The sequence below is a fragment of the Eriocheir sinensis genome, chromosome 30, assembly GCF_024679095.1.
Source record: "Eriocheir sinensis breed Jianghai 21 chromosome 30, ASM2467909v1, whole genome shotgun sequence".
In the NCBI taxonomy this organism is placed as follows: Eukaryota; Metazoa; Arthropoda; class Malacostraca; order Decapoda; family Varunidae; genus Eriocheir; species Eriocheir sinensis.
This window is the reverse complement of record NC_066538.1, coordinates 4,173,904-4,193,699: the sequence shown is the minus strand read 5'-3', so window position 1 is coordinate 4,193,699 and position 19,796 is coordinate 4,173,904. Positions and strand designations below refer to the sequence as shown.

General features: G+C 42.1%; 2 protein-coding genes across 5 annotated transcripts; one reads left to right on the top strand and one right to left on the bottom strand.

The window, feature by feature from the left end:
- Nucleotides 1-321: 321 nt before the first annotated feature.
- Nucleotides 322-6,873, top strand: LOC127005476 (molybdate-anion transporter-like). Of its 4 annotated transcripts, none has more exons than XM_050874368.1 (4): nt 322-498; nt 2,063-2,128; nt 3,310-3,361; nt 3,690-6,873. In XM_050874368.1, the coding sequence occupies exons 3-4, from the start codon at nt 3,326-3,328 to the stop codon at nt 5,079-5,081; spliced, it is 1,428 nt and encodes a 475-aa protein (XP_050730325.1). In that variant the 5' UTR covers nt 322-498; nt 2,063-2,128; nt 3,310-3,325; the 3' UTR covers nt 5,082-6,873. The 4 variants fall into 4 exon arrangements, with proteins under 4 accessions (XP_050730325.1, XP_050730326.1, XP_050730327.1 ...); XM_050874369.1 differs by having other exon boundaries at nt 3,263-3,361; XM_050874370.1 differs by lacking the exon at nt 3,310-3,361.
- Nucleotides 6,874-7,221: 348 nt separating this feature from the next.
- On the bottom strand, nt 7,222-19,743 carry LOC127005479 (cAMP-responsive element-binding protein-like 2). Its single transcript, XM_050874373.1, has 4 exons — nt 19,578-19,743; nt 12,577-12,652; nt 12,095-12,216; nt 7,222-7,806 (listed from the first exon to the last, which is right to left on the bottom strand). The coding sequence occupies exons 1-4, from the start codon at nt 19,623-19,625 to the stop codon at nt 7,708-7,710; spliced, it is 345 nt and encodes a 114-aa protein (XP_050730330.1). The 5' UTR covers nt 19,626-19,743; the 3' UTR covers nt 7,222-7,707.
- Between the last annotated feature and the right edge of the window lie 53 nt (nt 19,744-19,796).

The following is a 19,796-nucleotide window of genomic DNA, read 5'->3' as shown; positions in this document are numbered from 1 at the left end:
AAAAAGGAAAAATAGACATAAAACCATAAATGCAGATGTGTCAAACGAAAAGGAAAGGAAAATCAAGAAAAGGAGATTAAAGAAAAGGAAAAAGAGAGCAAAATTAAACCAGGAAACTCATAAAAAAAGGAAAAAATAGACAAAAAACCATAAATGTACATGTGTCAAACGAAAGGGAAAGGAAAATCAAGAAAAGGAGATTAAAGAAAAGGAAAAAGAGAGCAAAATTAAACCAGGAAACTCAGAAAAAAGGAAAAAATAGACAAACCATAAATGTAGATGTGGCAAAGCATAGCAGGAGGGGGCGAGGCAGAGGTGTGTGTGTGTGTGCGTGCGTGTGTCTGTGTGTGTACGTGTGTGTGTGTGTGCGTGTGTGCGTGAGGGGCTGAGTGCTGTGTGGAGGCTGCTGAGGTGCTGATTGTCTTATTGTGCTGCTGAGAGGCCATGAGAGAAGGTCCATGACAGTCAGGAAGGCTTTTTAATTAACGGCTTGGACAGGTGAGGGCCATGAACACCTGTATGTAACGTGTACGTGTGTGTGTGTGTGTGTGTGTGTGTATACTTTTATTTTTACTTATGTTTATTTACCATTTCCCGCAAGCTGTTCCATGTGTTAACTCCTCTATGTGAAAAACTATACCTTTTCAAGTCACTCAAACAGGTTCCTTTATTAAGTTTCTTCCCATGTCCTCTCAGCCCCTGTGTTCTTGCGGTTAATTAAGAAGAGATCATCTTTATCCACCTCTTCAAACTTATTTACCAACTTATACAGCGTGATCAGATCTCCCTCAATCTGTCTTCACACGTTATATTCGAGAGTTCTGGGACCATTTTAGTTGCAATTCTCTGTATCCTTTCCAGCTTTCTGATATCCCTCTTTTTGTGAGGCGACCACACAACTGCAGCATATTCAAGCTTTGGTTTTATCAGTGTTGTTATTTTCTTCATAATTTCTTTTTTCATAAAATGGAATTATACCATTATATTTTGCATCATCCTGGGCCTAGGGTTTGAATCTTGGTCTGTACCTCACCCAGCTGTTCATCCTCCCTTTTGGTCTGGTCAAAAAATGTGTACCTGGGGACACTGGGGAACGTAAACTGTGGTAACCTGGATGTTACACTTACCCTGTGTCATGGGGTAATGGGTTCTCGTGCTCCGTTGGGTAAAGTGCCAATGAGACGAAGCTGAGCACTGAGGACTATAGTGTATGCCTCCACCTTTACCCTTATCAGATTTTAATTTCCACTCTTTATTTCTAACCTAGCCCCCACCTCCCCCCTTACCCTTAAATGGTAACCTAACTCCTCATCAAAAGGTAAACTAACAACCTTTAAATTGTAACTGGGTTCCCTTAACCCTTTCCATCCATGACGCAGGCGTCGGTGTCACAGTATGGAAAGGGTCAAGAGGAAATGGAAGAGGATTAATCCTCTTCTAAACCTCTCAATCATCCTCTAAATTCCTCTTAATCCTCTTCCATTTCCTCTTAAGAGGTTTAGAAGAGGATTAAGAGGAAATGGAAGAGGATTAATAGGTTTAGAAGAGGACTAGCGGTGACGCCGACGTTGGCGTTGCCGGAGTGAAGGGGTTAAATGGTAACCTAATGCCCCTTAAATTATAAACTAACAACCTTTAAATTGTAACCTAATGCCCTTTAAATTTTAAACTAACAACCTTGAACTTGTAACCAAGCTCCCTTCTAATGGTACCCCAGCCCCCCTTAAATGGTAAACTAACACCCCTTAATTAAATAATAACCTAACCTCAATCAGGAGGTCAACTGGGCTCCCCCTCTCTCATGGTAACCTAGCCCCCCTTAAACACCAAAAAATACTTGCTAGGTGAGCAACAATATTCTAACCTGTCTAAATGGGTACCTAGCCCCCTTAAATGGTAAACTAACACCCCTTGACGTAATGGTAGCCTTGCCTCGATCAGGTGGGCCCCCTCTCTAATGGTTACCCAGCCCCCCTTAAACACTAAACAATAATAGGTGAGCAAATAGTAATGTTGCCCCTTAAATGGTAACCAAACACCCTTTAACTTTGTCCCTCATCAGGTTGTCACTGGGCACACACTGTCACAAATGGTCGCCGAGCCCCCCTTGATCACTGAACAATACTAGGTGAGTAACAGTATTCTAAATGGGTACCTAGCCCCCTTAAATGGTAAACTAACTCCCCTTAATGAAATGGTAATCTTGCCTCAATCAGGTGGTTAACTGGGCACCCTCTCTAATGGTAACCTAGCCTCCCTTAAACATTAAATAATACTAGGTGAGCAACGTTAATCTAGCCTATCTAAATGGGTACCTAGCCCCCTTAAATGGTAAACAAACCCCTTAATCAGATGGTAACCTTGCTTGGATCAGGTGCTCAATGGGGCTCCCTCTCTCACTAAACAATTCTTTAGTCACCTTACACTAAATTAGCCCAGAAGCCCCGCCCCATCCCTCATCCATCTCCAAGGTAACATGGACTCCTGACATCAACCTCCTTTCATCCAACCAGTCTGCTCCTACAGCTATGGAAGAATGGATGGGGCTGCTGGGTCTATTTTGTGTATGTGTATCTAGTCCCTCTAAATGGGTACCTACCTATCACCTCTAAATTGCAATTGAACCCTTCCTATGTCTAAGGGAATACACAAAGTAGCCTTTTCTTGCACTAAATCCTCTGGTACACCTATGTAGCCATTGTTTAGATATATGAAAGACTTATAACCAAGGGAACTATTAAGAGAGCATATACAGTTCTGAAGTCTTGAACCATGAAAGCACAGGAGGTCTCTAGAATATGTTGGCCAATTTGTACTCAAGAGTCATATTAGTAGTCATTATGGGACCTTGAAAAACTCATGTGAGGTATGAAAATGAAAGACAGGTATTATCAAAGTTAAGGTTGGTAAGATTGAACATTCACTATTTTAACTTTTTTGTTTATCAGGCCATTTGTTTTATTTCTTATGTGTACTAATTAGACAGGTGTGCTCAGCTTGGTAAACCTACTTTGTAACTGAAACTATGTGGTATCAAGAACAGGAACATAAATATCTTCCTTGGAAATCATACCATCCATAGGTATAATTTTTTTTAAAGAGAAACTAATATAACAAATCAAGGAAGACATTTTCATTGTACTATGTTTGCTGTTGCATGCTATTACCTGTTTATCCTAGTAACTTTCTCTCTGTCCACTCTTACCTCCCTGCCACCTCACCTGTTTACTTCACCTGTGCCATCCTGAACACTTGTGCATAGCAAACAAAACCCATCGCTACTCTCCCCCTCCCTCACTCTGCCTCCAGCCACATCAGACCTAGCATGCCAGGTGAAGGGAACGCAACAAACTTCACTCTGGTAAGGCTTATTTATATATATTTTTTTAAATAATGTTTTTAATTAGGCCTATTACAGAAAAAGAATTCCATATAGTGTGTGTGTGTGTGTGTGTGTGTGTGTGTGTGTATATATATATATATATATATATATATATATATATATATATATATATATATATATATATATATATATATATATATATATATATATATATATATATATATATATATATATATATATATATATATATATATATTACACCCTGTATATGATGTGTGTGTGTTTGTGAAAAAAGTCAAACAAAATTTTCCTGTTATATTTGCACAAGAAACACTTTTCCTTGCAGATCCCCGACTTCTTTGTGCTGCCGCTGGTGGGGAAGGTTGCCGTCATGGAGGCCTTCATCTACGGCTCCTTCACGCTCCTGGCCCTGGTGGCCCTGGTGTTCCACGTGTTTGCCATGAAAACAAAGAGCCAAATCTCTTCGGCAAACAATCCACACTTCAAGCGGTTTCAGCACTCATTCTTTTTGGTGTACTTCATGGCACTGTTCTCTGACTGGCTCCAAGGACCTTATGTTTACAAGCTGTATCAACACTATGGTTATGCAAGCAACCAGATTGCTCTCCTGTATGTTGTTGGTTTTGCCAGCAGTGTTGTGTTTGGGACAACCACTGGGCCCCTGGCTGACAGGTTTGGCAGGAAGAAAATGGCCTTGACATTTTGTGTCATGTATTCATTCTGTTGCCTGACCAAGCTCAGCTCACAGTTCTTTTGGCTATTTTTGGGACGTGTGTTTGGTGGCATCTCAACCTCTATGTTGTTCTCCACCTTTGAGTCCTGGTATGTGTATGAGCACACAGAAACACATGACTTCCCCAATGAGTGGCTCTCGGTGACATTTTCCAAGGCCACTTTCTGGAATGGTGTGCTGGCCATCAATGCTGGGGTGTTCTCCAACATATTTGCTGAGTCCTTGGGCTATGGCCCAGTCGCCCCATTCATGCTGGCCATACCCTTCCTGATAATGGCCGGCTTGATCATTATGAAGACGTGGAAAGAGAACTTTGGTAACCAGACTCTTGACCTGAGGCGCTCTTGCATGGATGGCCTGCGCTCTATCCTATTCACAGAGACCATCCTGTACCTGGGCATCGTACAGTCCCTGTTTGAGGCAAACATGTACATTTTTGTGTTCCAGTGGACCCCAGTGCTTAGCTCAGGCAACCCTCCCCTGGGCATGGTGTTTGCCAGCTTCATGGTGTGCATCATGGTAGGTTCCTCTCTCTATTCCATTATGCTGGCCAAGAAGTTCACCGCCGAGCAGCTCCTAGTATGTGCTGTAACACTGGCCGTCCTCGCCATGTCTATCTGCGTCTACTCCACGGGAGAGACACACCTCTACCTGTCCTTCCTGTCCTTCCTCATACTGGAGGTGGCCGTGGGCATGTACTTCCCCGCCATCGGGTTCCTCCGCTCCCAGGTCATCCCCGAGGACCTGCGTGCTGGCATCATGAACTGGTTCCGTGTGCCAACCAATGTAATCACTTGTGCCAGTCTAATGCTGGTGCACAACAACACCATCATCAGCTCCACCCAGGCCATGTTCACCATCTGCACCGTCATGCTGCTCGTGGCCGTCCTCAGCAGCCTCAAGTTTGTGAAGCTATTTGGCTCCAGCAAGGTGCCACTCCCCCAGAGTGAAGACCAGGTGCCCCTGACAAAGGCCGAGTCATAAATGTCAGGTAAGCCGTTCACATTAGGGGTTTGTTTTGTACAGTTTTAGATATATATATATTCAGTAGAGTTTTTTACCACTATACATTATGTCATCATTTCATCTGCATTTATCAATTTGTATTTTAGCCATTTGATTATAATTGATTCTTGTTTCATGTAGTAAATCTCATTTTGTTGTTGGGGGTCAAATGCATTGCTTTTTGGAAGGACATCAGACATTTTCTTCCATTAGCGTTGTTGAGCCTGCATTCATTTTAAGTTAAGAGCAAAGCCTGGGAAGTGTCTGCAAAATAAATGGTATATCTCAGATGCTGTTGTGGCTAGATTGTGATAGATGTATAAGGTTGAATTATTTATATACCGAGAGTTATATGAGAAATTTGAGAATTTTGAATACTGTACTTTCCATTCAATATTTTTTACACTGTGATGGTGGGTATGTTTTACTTAAATATCTTTATATATATATATATATATATATATATATATATATATATATATATATATATATATATATATATATATATATATATATATATATATATATATATATATATATATATATATATATATATATATAACCAAAAAGCACCATCCATGTTTGCTAGTGTTGGCCACTGGTTCATCTGATGGTAGCTCTACTTACTGTCCATTAGTATGTATAAATTTTATTTATTAAGAGCCACAACCCGTTGGCTCAGTACCACTTTGTTCCTTGCCCTCTTCAGTCTGTCTGTCACAGCTCATCCCTCAGTGTTCACAAGCCTCATCCTCTCCACCTCCTCCATCCTTTACATATTCAGTCACCCCAACATTGTCCACATTGAGTCATTCATCCTACACTTGAAATTACTAATACGTGTGTCACATGAAGAGCACAATGAAGTGTTTTATTAGGAATTCATATTCATTCAAAGATAAAGTAACATAACCCTAGTGAGCTTTGGTTATAAATGGTGATTTAAGAATCCCTACCCCACCCCTGCAGCTAGGCAGCCAAGACCATATAGAGAGAGTTCTGTCTCTCTCTCCAAGAAGCTCCCAGGAGTTGCTGTAGTAGAATATTTGGGAGGCACCAGAATGAAACTCACAACCTTTTGGTCATGAGCCGAGCACCATGCCCATAGAGCCACCTGGCCCCTGTGAACTTTGGTTAATCTGGCATTGACCACTTGGTTCAGTCACAGCACCATTGAATTCACAAGTCTGTGATTTATATGTATCTGAAAACACAGTATATGGTGCTTCTATGGTTACTGTCACCTACATGTTTTATCTTTCAGTACAATTTTCCAGTTAGATTATGTACCCTACACTGCTAATTACTAGCACAAACATCACCATTAGCTGATTTGTCCACCTTTGCTGGGAATTAGTCAGAATTGAGACCTGACTTTCTCCACTGGACAAATAAAAGTGTGAGGTCTTTGAAAGACTGTATGAAGAGTGTAGAGAATCGGTTGCACAAGTGTGATGAATTTCTACTGATAAGTTTTAATGAAGGAAAATTTTGACTTTGGAGACAATGTATATATGGTTATTTTGAATTTAAACTGTATACTTTCAAATGCCAGCAATACATTTCATGGCAGAATAAGAACATGAGCATATTTCAAAATATGCAGTGCTGCCTTGTACATAAAATTGTGATAATTTCCAGTTCTAGACGTAAGTAATCGTTTTAGGCATTGGAGAAGGCTTAGTGGTAATTTGATTGGCTTAATTGTAAGTCTTCAGAATTTGTGAATTTATCATTTCGTATTTATTTAATAAAACACTGAACTAAACAACTTCACTTAATCTTTCCAAGATAAAATACTGAGTAATTAAAGCTGAGTGGATGAATTTACTTATTTGTGCACATAAATGCAGCACCACGGGCTCAAGGGCCAGTGAGACAGATGAGCCCCAAGGCCACATGCACCCGGCCTATGTTCCAATTTTTTTCTTTAGTGACGTGAAATAGAAACAGCCCCATAACTTGCAACCAGCAAATGCTTCCCATGGACCTCATCAAAAATAGTACTATTATGAGTGGAAACCCTGGCTGCTTGGCTGTTTAGGGACAAAGATAAGAACATAAGAATGTAAGGAGTCTGCAAAATGTGCAAGAAGTTGGATGTAGAAAAACACCAATGGCTGTTTTCACTTTTATTTGGTATATGAATTTAAACATTTCCAATAATAGTAATAATAATAATAGTAACTGTTATTACAATAATAAAGGGTCAAGTACTTTTTATACTTAGTTTGGCATTAGTAAACCAATCAGACACCAGGATGATAATGAAATGAAGGATGAATGACCTAATGAAATGAATGAATGCATGAATTCTACAGGTGATGATCAAGCAATTAAAGTCTATAATTATTTTCGTATTAAAGAAACTAAAAACAAAACAAAGTGAACCTGTCAGCAGGCAGACCCTGAGACGGCAGCAAGCTGGAGGGCAGGACACATCATCCCTCCTCACCACTTAACACTGTGACAATTGAAATATTCTAGTTTACGTCTTCATTTAAGAATAACATTGAAATTCCTAAAGACAGGAATGATGTACGAATACAGTCTTATTTAATACGTCAATTTGTCTCAGCCCAGTGATTAAGCTCCAGGTACCATTTCACTCTTTTTCATTTTTCCTGACCTTTTCGTCCTCAATCAGTTTCAGCACACCTTCAGGAATCTTGCCTTCGTCTATTTCTTTTGCCCATGCACGATACTGGAAAATAAAATGAAAGTTTAACCACAGCCATTTCATGACCTGTGAAAATAAGAAAAATAAATGTACAGTACCCTCTCGAGTTTCGCGCTTGCTTCATTCCGAAGGTATAGCGCTAAACTCAAGGATCGCGAAATTCGAGGTATTGAAATACGTGAAAAAGCTCTTATTGGTTCCGGCCCGTGGATTTTTATTTTTATTTTTACTTGACTCCCTTGTTATCACAATATTTTTCAACTTTACTCTCTTGTTATCTCAAAATAGTAATAGGCAGAAAATGGGAAGTGAGAACAGGTCGTTCTGAAGCTGCAGTTGAAGGCAGCTGCCTTACAATTGGCTGGCAGTTCTGAATACACGCTTGTGATCCACGAGGTGTCGTCTGCTAATGTAAGGGTGGTTGCTCGCGGTCACCCGTGGTACAGTTGGACAAACCTATAGCTTCTGGTAGTTTTCTGTGTGTTATGGTATAATCTGCTAACTCTTTCTGTTATATATCATCAAATCACTAACATCATGATTGACTTTTCAATGCCTATTGAACGTAAACTGCCGCCGCAATCGCAAAATAGCTCGCAGAGAGGTTCAACTTGCTTACTGCTTCCATATTTCCCTCACCGCTCACAAAGACTACAAGCGGACAAAAAAGAACAAATCCAGGCAAATTAACACTTTTAATGCTGTGTATTCCCACAGCGCGCATGCATGGTGGACAGCAGAATGACTAATTTCAGCGGGAAGATATTTCTCGCAACACCGGCCAGTGTATAGTGGACCTTCTTCTTTTGACCTGTAATGCTTTGTATCACTTCTTAGGTCCTCCTTCTCCACACTTTTATACTTCACAACATGCACTTAGGGCCGCTTTCACAGTCATTTTGTTTGTATTGATCGTTACCAATGGCGGTGATCGCCGCTCAAGTATTTCCACGTGAAACTGGTCGATGGGTAGTGATGTGATGTGATGGTGTCGGAGGTATTGCCTTTACAACGGCACCTCGTGGCGGCTGCAGGGTTAGCCTCGCCCCGCACCTTACCACACACTCTCAACACCTGTCGCTTTCTCTGCAGCCACCACTGCCCCTTAGGCCAATTTCACGTGGAAAACTATAGCGTCAATTGGCGCCATTGGTAACGATCAAAACAAACAGTGACTGTGAAAGCGACCCTTATTTACTTCACAGTGTGCACTTATACACTTCACCCTGAACTTTGGTGTTTTTCTGTTCTTTTCTTTCCCTGATTTTAGTTTTCTATGCCCTTTTGCTATTTTCCACTGTTACTTTTCACCGTCACTGCCATGCATTACAGGTCAAAAGAAGAAGAAGAGGAAAACATCACTGGGAGATCTACAGTTTTCATTGACTTGAGAAAAAAGTTTTTTGGACTGTGGTTCCCCAGCACGGGGTGTTCTCTTATCTTGTTAATCAAGTAGTAAGCTAAGCTGCTCTGCCAGTCCATTTTACGAGTCTCTTGGTGGGCCATCTTCCACTGCTCCTCACTCCTCAGCCACTGCCGTCGTCTGTTCGTTTACATACAGCCATGAGGTACCCACGCTCGTACTCACAACCGTTTTCCATTCATACGGACAACCAACAACTTGCTCCCAGTTGGGCATATGGGCAACCGCGGTTGCCCATAGCCCCAATGGTTGGACACCGCCTTTTAAGGCAGCACGCATGACGCCGACGGTAGGTAGACATGACCCGTACATGTCAAAGGAGTGCGAAACTCGTGGTGGTAATGCACAAAAGTCGTGATGGTAAGAATTTAGGACTAAACGCTAGCTAAGCTCGAGGATTGCGAAACTCGGATAGCGCGAAACTCGAGAGGGTACTGTACACTGAAAATACTGATGCTAATATTGAATTCCACATTACAGCATTCAGAATTAATTACAATTTATTTATTAATTACTATCAGTCATAACTAATAGTAATCACTTTAGCAATTATGTCACTAACTATCCCACTATCTCTTTTTAATGGTATGATGCAGAAAATATAGCTGCAAATTTCAGTGCATAAAACACCACCTACATAAGGCCTGGGTGACTTTTATTTCTGTGTCACCTACATTGCCACCCAACAAAGAGAGCAAACCAGTAAGATATCATTAATCTGGAATGACATGAAGACGACAGTGTAGAAATGTCTCGGTATAAATACAATGTCATAGTCCATTTAGGACAAAGGGAAGATACATTTTTTGCCATTTTTGTAAGGAGCTACGAGTGAGTAATATGTACTAAAGGGCATAATTCAGATTGTTTAAATGAATTACTCAGTGTGACAGACTACAGTAGAAAAAGTAATGAGCTGTGATGTGGCCCAATAGGTAAACTGAATACCTCGTAGGATTAGGGATGTGTGGCTGAGTTAGTTCAAAAGTAATTAGACATATACAGGTATGAGGTAATCTTCAAACTCAGAAACATGTTAAGACATAAGAATGTTCGAGGGTCCTTTACCTATAGTTACTGAGGTTTACCTATACAAAATAAACTTCTAAATAACAAGAAAATAAGACATGAACATTGTTTGACCAAGAATGTATAAAAATGCTTTGCCAAGTCACATATTGAGGTTTGGTCTCACCCAGGTATTTAAAAAAGATAAGAATTTTTCCCAGCAATAATCTACAGCAAGTATTCAAGCAAGTCTTATTCTCACCTCATAATGGCTAAGTTTCTAGACAGTTTCAAAAGATCTTTCTTTCATCATCATTATCATCACTCATTAATAGCCCACTGCAGAACTAAGGTATTTTTTCAATATCCCCCAAACATTTTAACTTTTTCATTTCATATTCTGATATTGTTCAATTCATAAACAACTGCAATGCCCAAGGACCCTGCAAACCTTCAATCAGCCCTGTCAAAGCAACATGTTAAAGAACAAGGAGAGTCTAATCACATAAAGCATCAAGTTACTGTAAGATCTGGGAGGAAATGGAAAGTGCAAGACATCTAGTGAGATAGTATTTATCCTATTTGTATTGTGCCACAACCTGCAAAGATTGAGTTATACCTTGGTGGAGTTTGTTAACCAATTAGTACAGGTAACTCGATTTACGCGAGTATTGTGTCCTTGAAGAGGTCGCATAAATCAAAAACAATGTAAATCAAACAAGAGGTAGGTTTCTATCGAAAAATAAATATTCACTTCATTCAGTGGAGAGAGAGAGAGAGAGAGAGGGAATATATCCACATCACCAAGATATCCACTCAGGCACTCAGTCTCAGCCTCACTCGTGTGAGGAAGAAATGAGGGACACCATGAGCAACTGGCTAGTATTGGTACCGGTACCGAGCAGTCTGGAACCGGTACCATACCGTATAGCTGGTACCGTTAGTACTGGTACTGGTACCTGCACCTGCCCACCCCTATTGTTGAGTAGCGTGGCAGCGTGGGTACTGTATTGTTGTTCAAGTGGCACGCAGGAAGAACTGAGCTCAGCTGTGTGGCCGCGGTGCCGTGTGAGTCCAGTTGCGTGAGACATCTGGTGGCCACTCCATAATATATCGCGTTTAAGTGAAAACAACATGTAAATTTAACATTTATTTTGATTTTTGACCCCGCGTTATTTAAAAAACGCATAAACCAAACTCACGTAAATCGAGAGTTATCTGTACTGAAGTCCAACCAAATTGTCGAGTCCGTTTGAGCGTAGGCTCCCGTGGGTCCATTTCTCCTCTCTGCTCTACCACACAGTCCCAACACCTATCTCTTCCTCTCATATGTAAGGCAAAGGTAACATATGATAGGAAAAAATGGGTGTTGGGACTGTGTGGCAGAGCAGAGGGTAGGAATGGACCCGCGGGAGCCTCCGCCCAAACGGACTCAACAATTTGGTTGGACTATAACAGGAAACAAGAAACTAAAAAAATGACCTAAAACTAAATGAAGCATTGTCAGATTAACCCCTTGACTGCAGATTTCCTACAAGAAGACATAACCAAACTACAGGAATGGAACAAAAAGTGGCTGCTACAATTCAGTGAAAAAAAATGTAAAGTCCTGCACCATGGGAGGGGATATCCAGCATACCAATACCACATGGGAAACACACCACTGCCCACCACAGAGGCAGAAAACTACCTGGGACTATATGCTACCAGTGAAGTCAAATCCATGCCAATTGCAGCGGACGGGTTAATGAATGGTCATCACTTTTGTACTTCAGTTAATATTTTAGGGTAGTTTCTTTCTTGATGAGCACTAACTGGTATGGTGATCATGAACAAACACCACCTATGAAAACCATCTCATCAGCACATTAAGGGCCCCACCTGTTCCAGTTCTCGGTGTAGAGCAATGACTGCTTTCTCCCTGTTGGCCACCAGTTCCTCAAGGTACTGGTAACGCAGCTTCTTACGGGCACGGCATTCCCTTGCACTCTGCCTACTGCGTTCTGCAAGGTGATGGTAATGACTATGAGGATGTTTATTTCCCAAGGTATAAATGCCCTGGGTTCTGTCATCAGGATAATAGTAAAATAATATAAGTTCAAGTAGCCCAAATCTTTTAAAGAATATAAAGGAAAAGTATGTCATAACTAATTCTCTCTCTCTCTCTCTCTCTCTCTCTCTCTCTCTCTCTCTCTCTCTCTTTAAATTGCTGTCAGAATTGAAAAAAAAAGTTATTAATTATGATAGCCTGTAAGAAGTGTGTGTGTGTGAGAGAGAGAGAGAGAGAGAGAGAGAGAGAGAGAGAGAGAGAGAGAGAGAGAGAGAGAGGGGGGGGGGGGGTATAACACGTAGTACAGCCATACCTAGTTTAGCCTTCATGTCAGACTTGGCTTTACGGCCTGGCTTCCTCCCTCTCTTAGTGCCTTCCCGCTTGCTGCCCTGAAAAAAAAAAAAAAATGTCACTCATATTTCACACATGAGCATATTATGAACCTATAACCAAGCAATTATAATGAAAGATGAAAGAGGATGAACAGTATAAAAAATAGTATCCCCCATAAAACAATGCACAGTAGTAGTTCTTGGGTTAAAAATCGTTCAATCAGCTTGTGAAATTCCCATCCTGTGTGGTGACCGAACATATCAATTTCCTCAACAGGCCTTTCACTTCACTACCACACGGGCGGCCTGGCGTAAATTAACCCATATAACTACCTACCTAAACTACAGTGAAGGTTGAAGAGGGGCACACGTTTCTCTTACGGCCTAGAAAGCGTAAATAATCATAGACCCAAAGCAAATATTACGTAATGTCACTGAGTACGCGTCTTGCTCCCCAATGAATGAACTCGGTGCACTCTCCACACCTTGCACTGGATCATGGCGTGTGGTGGGTCAGGGGCTGTCACACGGCGGAGGGCGACGTGACACTGGTGCAAGGCCGCGTCCTAGGCCTACCGCACACTATGACCGCCCCATGTGGCAATGAAATCCGAGAATGAAAGTGGTGCGAGCTGTCAACTGCGCACCACCCGCCGTCTTGCAAGCACACCACTGACTCGCCGGCGGCACCTAACTGTCACCTGCCTCTTTCAGCCCCCGCCGCGGCACTCTCAGGCACCTCCCTCCCGAAGACAGCCTGTCCTACATGATTCCCGGCCTGTGTAACCCCGGGGAAGGACGGGCTTCACTGTGCAGGCTGGGAGCGGAGGTGGATGCGTCTTAGCTCCCCGGCACCTACTGTCACCTGCCTCCTACAGCCCTCTCATGCACCCTACCCCCGAAACAGGCTGCCCTACATGATTCCCGGCCTGTGTAACCCCGGGGAAGGACCTGGGGGCTTCACTGTGCAGGCTGGGAGCGGAGGTGGATGCGTCTTAGCTCCCCGGCACCTACTGTCACCTGCCTCCTACAGCCCTCTCATGCACCCTACCCCCGAAACAGGCTGCCCTATATGATTCCCGGCCTGTGTAACCCCGGGGTACGTCCTGTGGGATTCACTGTGCAGGTTGGGAGAGGAGGATGCGTCTTAGCTCGCCGGCACCTAGTTGTCACATTCCTCTATCAGCCCCCGCCGCGGCACACTCAGGCACCTCACGCCCGAAGACAGGCTGCCCTAAATGATTCCCAGCCTGTGCAACCCCGGGGTGGGACTTGAGGGTTCTGGGGGCGGTGGTGGGTGCGTCTTAGCTCACCGGCACCTCCTGTCACTCCCTCCTTCAGCCCCTGCCGCGGCCCTCTCAGGCACCTCACGCCCGAAGAGAGGCTGCCCTACACATGTCCCCCGGCTCTGTCTACGCCCGGGGTGGGTCCTGAAGGGTTCCCTGTGCAGGCTGGGAGCGGTGGTGGCTGCGTCTTACCTCGCCTGAGCTCCGTCGCCGACAAAGCCTAGCATCGTAACTACGCACTACCCGCTGACACCCGCCCTGCGACGCACGCCACCCACGACCCTCCCACCTCACGCACTCCTCGCACTCGCTCTCACTACACACCCATTTACTCCCGCCTGGCACCTCCTACGGCATAATCTCTGGGTTTACACGATGCGAGAACGATAACTTAGCGTGGGTTTAGGGATCCTACCATGCGGAGTAGGCGTAGGAGTGCTCTGTCCCCGCAGGAGAGAGGGACACACTAGGATGACGAGGGGAGAACATAAGTGCCATAGTTGCGTGCCACCTGGCGGCGTGGATCCTCGCCCACGCCACCCAGCCCACGATTTGTCAAATATATATAACCTTAAATATTCACCCCAGAACACCAGTAATACGCTAGTAAGCCACAACGAGCCTGCCAGAGCCGTCCCCGCTACTCGAAATACAACTTGTGACGGTCTACGATGTCCCCCATAAAATAGTTTACAAAATATACGCAGTAGATGTATGCAACTTTCTGCGCCTCATTTAGAGCATCCACTGAACGAGTGTGTCACATGTTGCCATAGCGAGACACCCTCAACACACCACACAGGCATCATAGCAACACCCCGGGAAGCTTCGTAGTAACTGAGATGGTCGCTATAACGGTATTTCCGAAAGCTAACAATTTCCCTTGACGTTAACCGGGACTTAAACACATTGCCATCTACATATCACCCCTTTTTTATCTAGATTACCGATTTATTCGTCAATGATTGCACATACACGCAAGAGGGAATGTAGGTCAGTGCATTTACAGCGTGCGTGACACATAAAACCATTTGCCAACGTATGAATTTGAGAGAAAAAGAGCGGCCCTGTCTGACTTCTTTTTTCCTTCCCTTTCTGTCTGGAGCGGTGAGGAAGGCCATGTCTGCGTGTCTGGCCTGCCTCATGCACGCCCCTGGAAAACCTGTGGTCCTGTCCCCTGCGTTAAACAGCTTACAACTCACTTTTTCTACGCGTGAGTGAGCTGCAAAGTTGCTGGGAGCCTGGGGGAGAGTACTAGTGTGCCGTCCTCAGATAGGCAGATATATGTGTGCCTTCCTCACTACTACACTCGTTTCACTGCGGTATTACGTTGAACTGAGCTATTACGAAGTCCGTGTGACGTGTGCGGGGGATGGCCAGGAAAAGTCACCCTACTACGCACCAAGACCCACCCGGCAGGTAATGGGTGCTCTGCCTTGCCTTCCCCCCGGCCGTGACACACACACATACGCACATGTAACTAGCTTAAGGTTATCTCGTCACAAATACTCGAGAATTAACTGTGGTAGGGGGGCAATATGTCTCCCATTACATATACCACAAGTGCCTGTAACAGAACGTCATTCTTTTACGTGTTCAGTTGAAAGGAAAAAAAAATTCGCCCCGTGGACTGCAACTAATTGTGTAACAGGATGCAAGATTTACATAGTTCTTAATTAACTGTGAGTACTGCTGTCCGTTTTATTAGTGTCTTCCCTCCCGCTGTGGTTAATTGCGTGTTGTGGTGAACAGGTGGTTGTTGCTATAAATATAAGGTAGCGCTGATACTGGCAGCTGTGGGAACTCATTAAAGGGCATCTCTCTGGTGCTCGTGTTACTAATGCAGTAGTACTTTAATTGTTGCCTGAAGACATCCCTTGTTAGAATTACAGAACCCACTAATTGTCAATGCAAGTAATTAAGCTTCAGTTTATGCCTGTATAGTATTAGGGGGTAGTACTATATAGTGATTTTGTGACCTTGACTTTTTTTTATGTGGTATTTCTCCGTTTCCCCCTACAGTAATTTACAGTACATAGTTGCTCATTGTCAATAGTCTTCAACAGTGATCTGAAGACATTACTTGATCAAATAATTTCAACCTCTACTTATCAATGCAAGTTATCAAGCATTTATTTTTCGTGTGGTATAGCTTTCCTCCTTTTCCCTCACCACCTCACAGTGCTAAATGGGCATTCCTCACCCCCCCCCCCCCACACACACACACACAACTGGCCTTCACATTTTTCTCATCCTCTTCTAACCTCTTTTCTTCTATTTGATATCCTACTTTTAAAATAGATTCCCTAGGGTGTCAGTAACTATTTCTTTAATATTTAACTAAATGATTTACTGTCTTAATTGCTTTATAAAATTATCTTGCTTTTGTAGTACATATGACACTCTTTCCCCCCCTCCTTTTAAATGAAGTCCTGCAAGTTGTGGCAGGAAAAATCATGAGACCCCACTCCAGATGTGCAGAAACTTACATGCACCTCATACTTTTCACTAGCCTTTGAAATTGTTTCTAATTTCCTCAACAGTCCATTATATTGACAGGCAATCTAATACCTACAACTTATTTTAGTTTATCCTTTCACACACACACACACACAGATCGGTATTGCGAGCTCTGTGCTCTTCCGTAGGGGAATGGCTGTCTGTCTTAGAGAGACCCAGCAGACCAAGAGGTGAATTACACACACACACACACACACACTCTCTCTCTCTCTCTCTATATATATATATATATATATATATATATATATATATATATATATATATATATATATATATATATATATATATATATATATATATATATATATATATATATATATATATATATATATATATATATATATATATATATATATATATATATATATATATATAATTTCGTTTAACGTCTGTTTTCACTCTTCCTGAGGGGCTGGACACTTTATGGCTCTCCTCCATTCTACTCTTTCTTCTGCCCGATGCTCATCCAATCCCATCAATGCCAAGTCTTCCTGAATACATACACCTTCTCCACATTTTTCTAGGTCTACCAACTGGTCTCCTTCCTTCTACCTCCAATCTCTCCAAAACTCCCAGCACTGTATCCTCCCCTGCTCTCTTCACATGCCCAAACCATCAGAGTCTTTCCCTTCGGAGCACTGTTTCCAGGACCTCTACTTCACATCTGTTAGCTACATCTGCACTGGATACCCTGTCTTAATTGCCACCCAATCCCCGCCATATACCTCAGCATTCTGCGATCACTTGCTCTCAATACCTCCATCAATTTTCTAGTTAGAGCCCATGTTTCTGCTCCATACAATATCACTGATCTAATACATGCTTGGTACACCCCTGCTCTACTCTTTAGAGGGATGCTACGATTCACAAGTAAACTAGCCACCTCCCTCCACTTTAACCACGCTGCCGCCACTCTCGCTCTCACTGTCCTCTCCACTCCCGCCACACAGTCCATAACATCTCCCAAATAACAGAAATGTTCTACCTCATCCAGCTTTCCTCCATTCACCTCTAGTTCATCCCTCTCAGTTTTTTGTCCTTGCTGTCTCCTTACAGAAGCTGGGCATGTAAAATTCTGCACTCCTCTTACATTTCTGAGGCCTGAGCATCTAAGGTGCCACCACTGCCTGCAACATGTGCACAAGACTGAATTTACAACTACTCCCTTCCCACAGCATCCACATGGATATTTTCCTGATTTAATCTTTTCTCTTCCTTCTCTTCCAGTCACCATGTACTTTGTTTTTTTCCATATTAATTTCTCCCCCCCCCCCCCCTTTCTTTTTTAAACACTATAGGAGTGTCATTTCACCCATGCTTCTTTAGAGATCATGTTGCGTGGTTCCTTTAATATGACATGTTCATATAAATACACTTATCAATTATATTCATCATACTTACACTTTCACTATTATATCCACCTCTTAAAATCTCTAAGTTCTAATGCATCTTTCCTTTTGTTTTGTCTTGATTCAAGGTCCAAAGTAAATAAATGAGTTGGCTGTATAAAACTACCTGCTTTGCCTTGCTATCTTATCTAGACATATATTCCCTCAATACCTTCCAAACACTTTATTTTATTTTATCCCTATTCTCTTCAAACAGTACTATGATATCCCCTCATGTTCACTATAGCTGCAACATATTATGTAGACATTTTCTTATTATATATATGAAGAAAAAAACTTTTGATTATATATCACATACATACACATACATCTCTCTCTCTCTCTCTCTCTCTCTCTCTCTCTCTCTCTCTCTCTCTCTCTCTCTCTCTCTATATATATATATATATATATATATATATATATATATATATAGAGAGAGAGAGAGAGAGAGAGAGAGAGAGAGAGAGAGATATTATCTATCTTTATCTAATTATCTATCTATATTTATTTATATCTATATCTACTCTATACTTTACTATCTATCTATATTCTATCTATCTATCTATCTATCTGCATCTATATTTATCTCTCTATCTATCAATCTATTTATCTACCTATATGTATCTACTTCATCCTATCGATCTATTTACTTAGTCCATGAACAATATTATTCCTTGGAAATCATTTACATGGCCCATACTTATTAAAATTATTAAGTTTTACAGAGGTGCATTCTGTAACAGTTATTATTTGGTGCTATTGGTCTATCTAAAATATTAAAAAATTAACCCTGCCAAACTTGTTTTACAACCCAAAAGTATTATAATTACTGTATACAATTTAGCTTATGAATTTTAACCTGATGTTTTAGACCTGGATGATTTTTCTTGGAAATAATTATGCCAGCATTGGTGATATTAATTATTAAAAAAATGTCTTTACCTTGAAATAAATAAATAAATAAATAAATATATATATATATATATATATATATATATATATATATATATATATATATATATATATATATATATATATATATATATATATATATATATGGGTGTGGGTCTGGGTGGGTGGGTGTGTGTGCGTGAAGCTCTAGTGAAATCTTGCAGAGATCTTGTGCGTGGGTGGTCAACCCTAAAAATTTTGTGAAAAAAAGAGCTCTTTTATATTTGTTGAACTGTTCAATCATTAATTTGGTAAAAAGGTGATAACTGATAACAATAAATCCTGCACCTAACTCCTGATAAGGGCATTAGGATGATTTCATGAAAATATTACTGATAGTTTACAAAAAAGTACCAGAAATGCTACTCAGTACTATTTTTGCAGCCAAAAATACTTTATTATCATTGAAGGTCATTAATTCCTGAAAAGAAAGGTTTATTATACAAACAGCACAATGGCAGTGATGGTAAAAAGTTCAATAACTTAACATTTGTGGTCGGGGGCTCCCCAAAATTCACGAGTATATTGATAAGAGCAGGAAGGGAACTAATAAGTGACTTTCAGGAAGTGGAGTGTGTCCCCCATGTCCGAGTGAAGGCCTGGCAGGGCAGCAGACAATGACAGGCCCCTGTACACCCCTCCCCTGCCGCCCTGCACCCTGCCACACGCACGCCCGCACGCCCTCACACGCCCAGGCGCCCCCACGACCCGACAGGACCTCATAGACACACGGAATGACTTTGCCAAAAACAGGAAATGGTAATCGCGAGGCTCGTTTTCTGTCGCGAGAACAAAGCTATGGACGAGGCCTCGGGGACGGCGATCAGGGCCACGTACCTCCGTATCCAGGGCGGCCTCCTGTGCGGGGAACTCGTCCACCTCCATGGCCACGCCCGTGCTCGCCGCCCTACTTAAGGGAAACTTTGCACATAATAATGAACAGGACGACCAACGTGTCTATGTTTACAAACACCCAGTCGCTCAAGGATTCCCGTGACGTCATAGCTGTATCGTGGCGAGGAGAGGGATCTGATTGGTGGGTATTAACGGTGACGT

What these genes read in the sequence shown, in the direction of transcription:
- LOC127005476 (XM_050874368.1), top strand. Translation starts at nt 3,326, where the DNA reads ATGCCAGGTGAAGGGAACGCAACAAACTTCACTCTG. An exon ending in ACGCAACAAACTTCACTCTG is followed by an intron (nt 3,362 to 3,689) that starts GTAAGGCTTATT and finishes TTTTCCTTGCAG; the next exon opens with ATCCCCGACTTCTTTGTGCT.
- LOC127005479 (XM_050874373.1), bottom strand. Translation starts at nt 19,625, where the DNA reads ATGGAGGTGGACGAGTTCCCCGCACAGGAGGCCGCCCTGGATACGGAG. An exon ending in AGGCCGCCCTGGATACGGAG is followed by an intron (nt 12,653 to 19,577) that starts GTACGTGGCCCT and finishes TTTTTTTTTCAG; the next exon opens with GGCAGCAAGCGGGAAGGCAC. An exon ending in TGACATGAAGGCTAAACTAG is followed by an intron (nt 12,217 to 12,576) that starts GTATGGCTGTAC and finishes ATCACCTTGCAG; the next exon opens with AACGCAGTAGGCAGAGTGCA.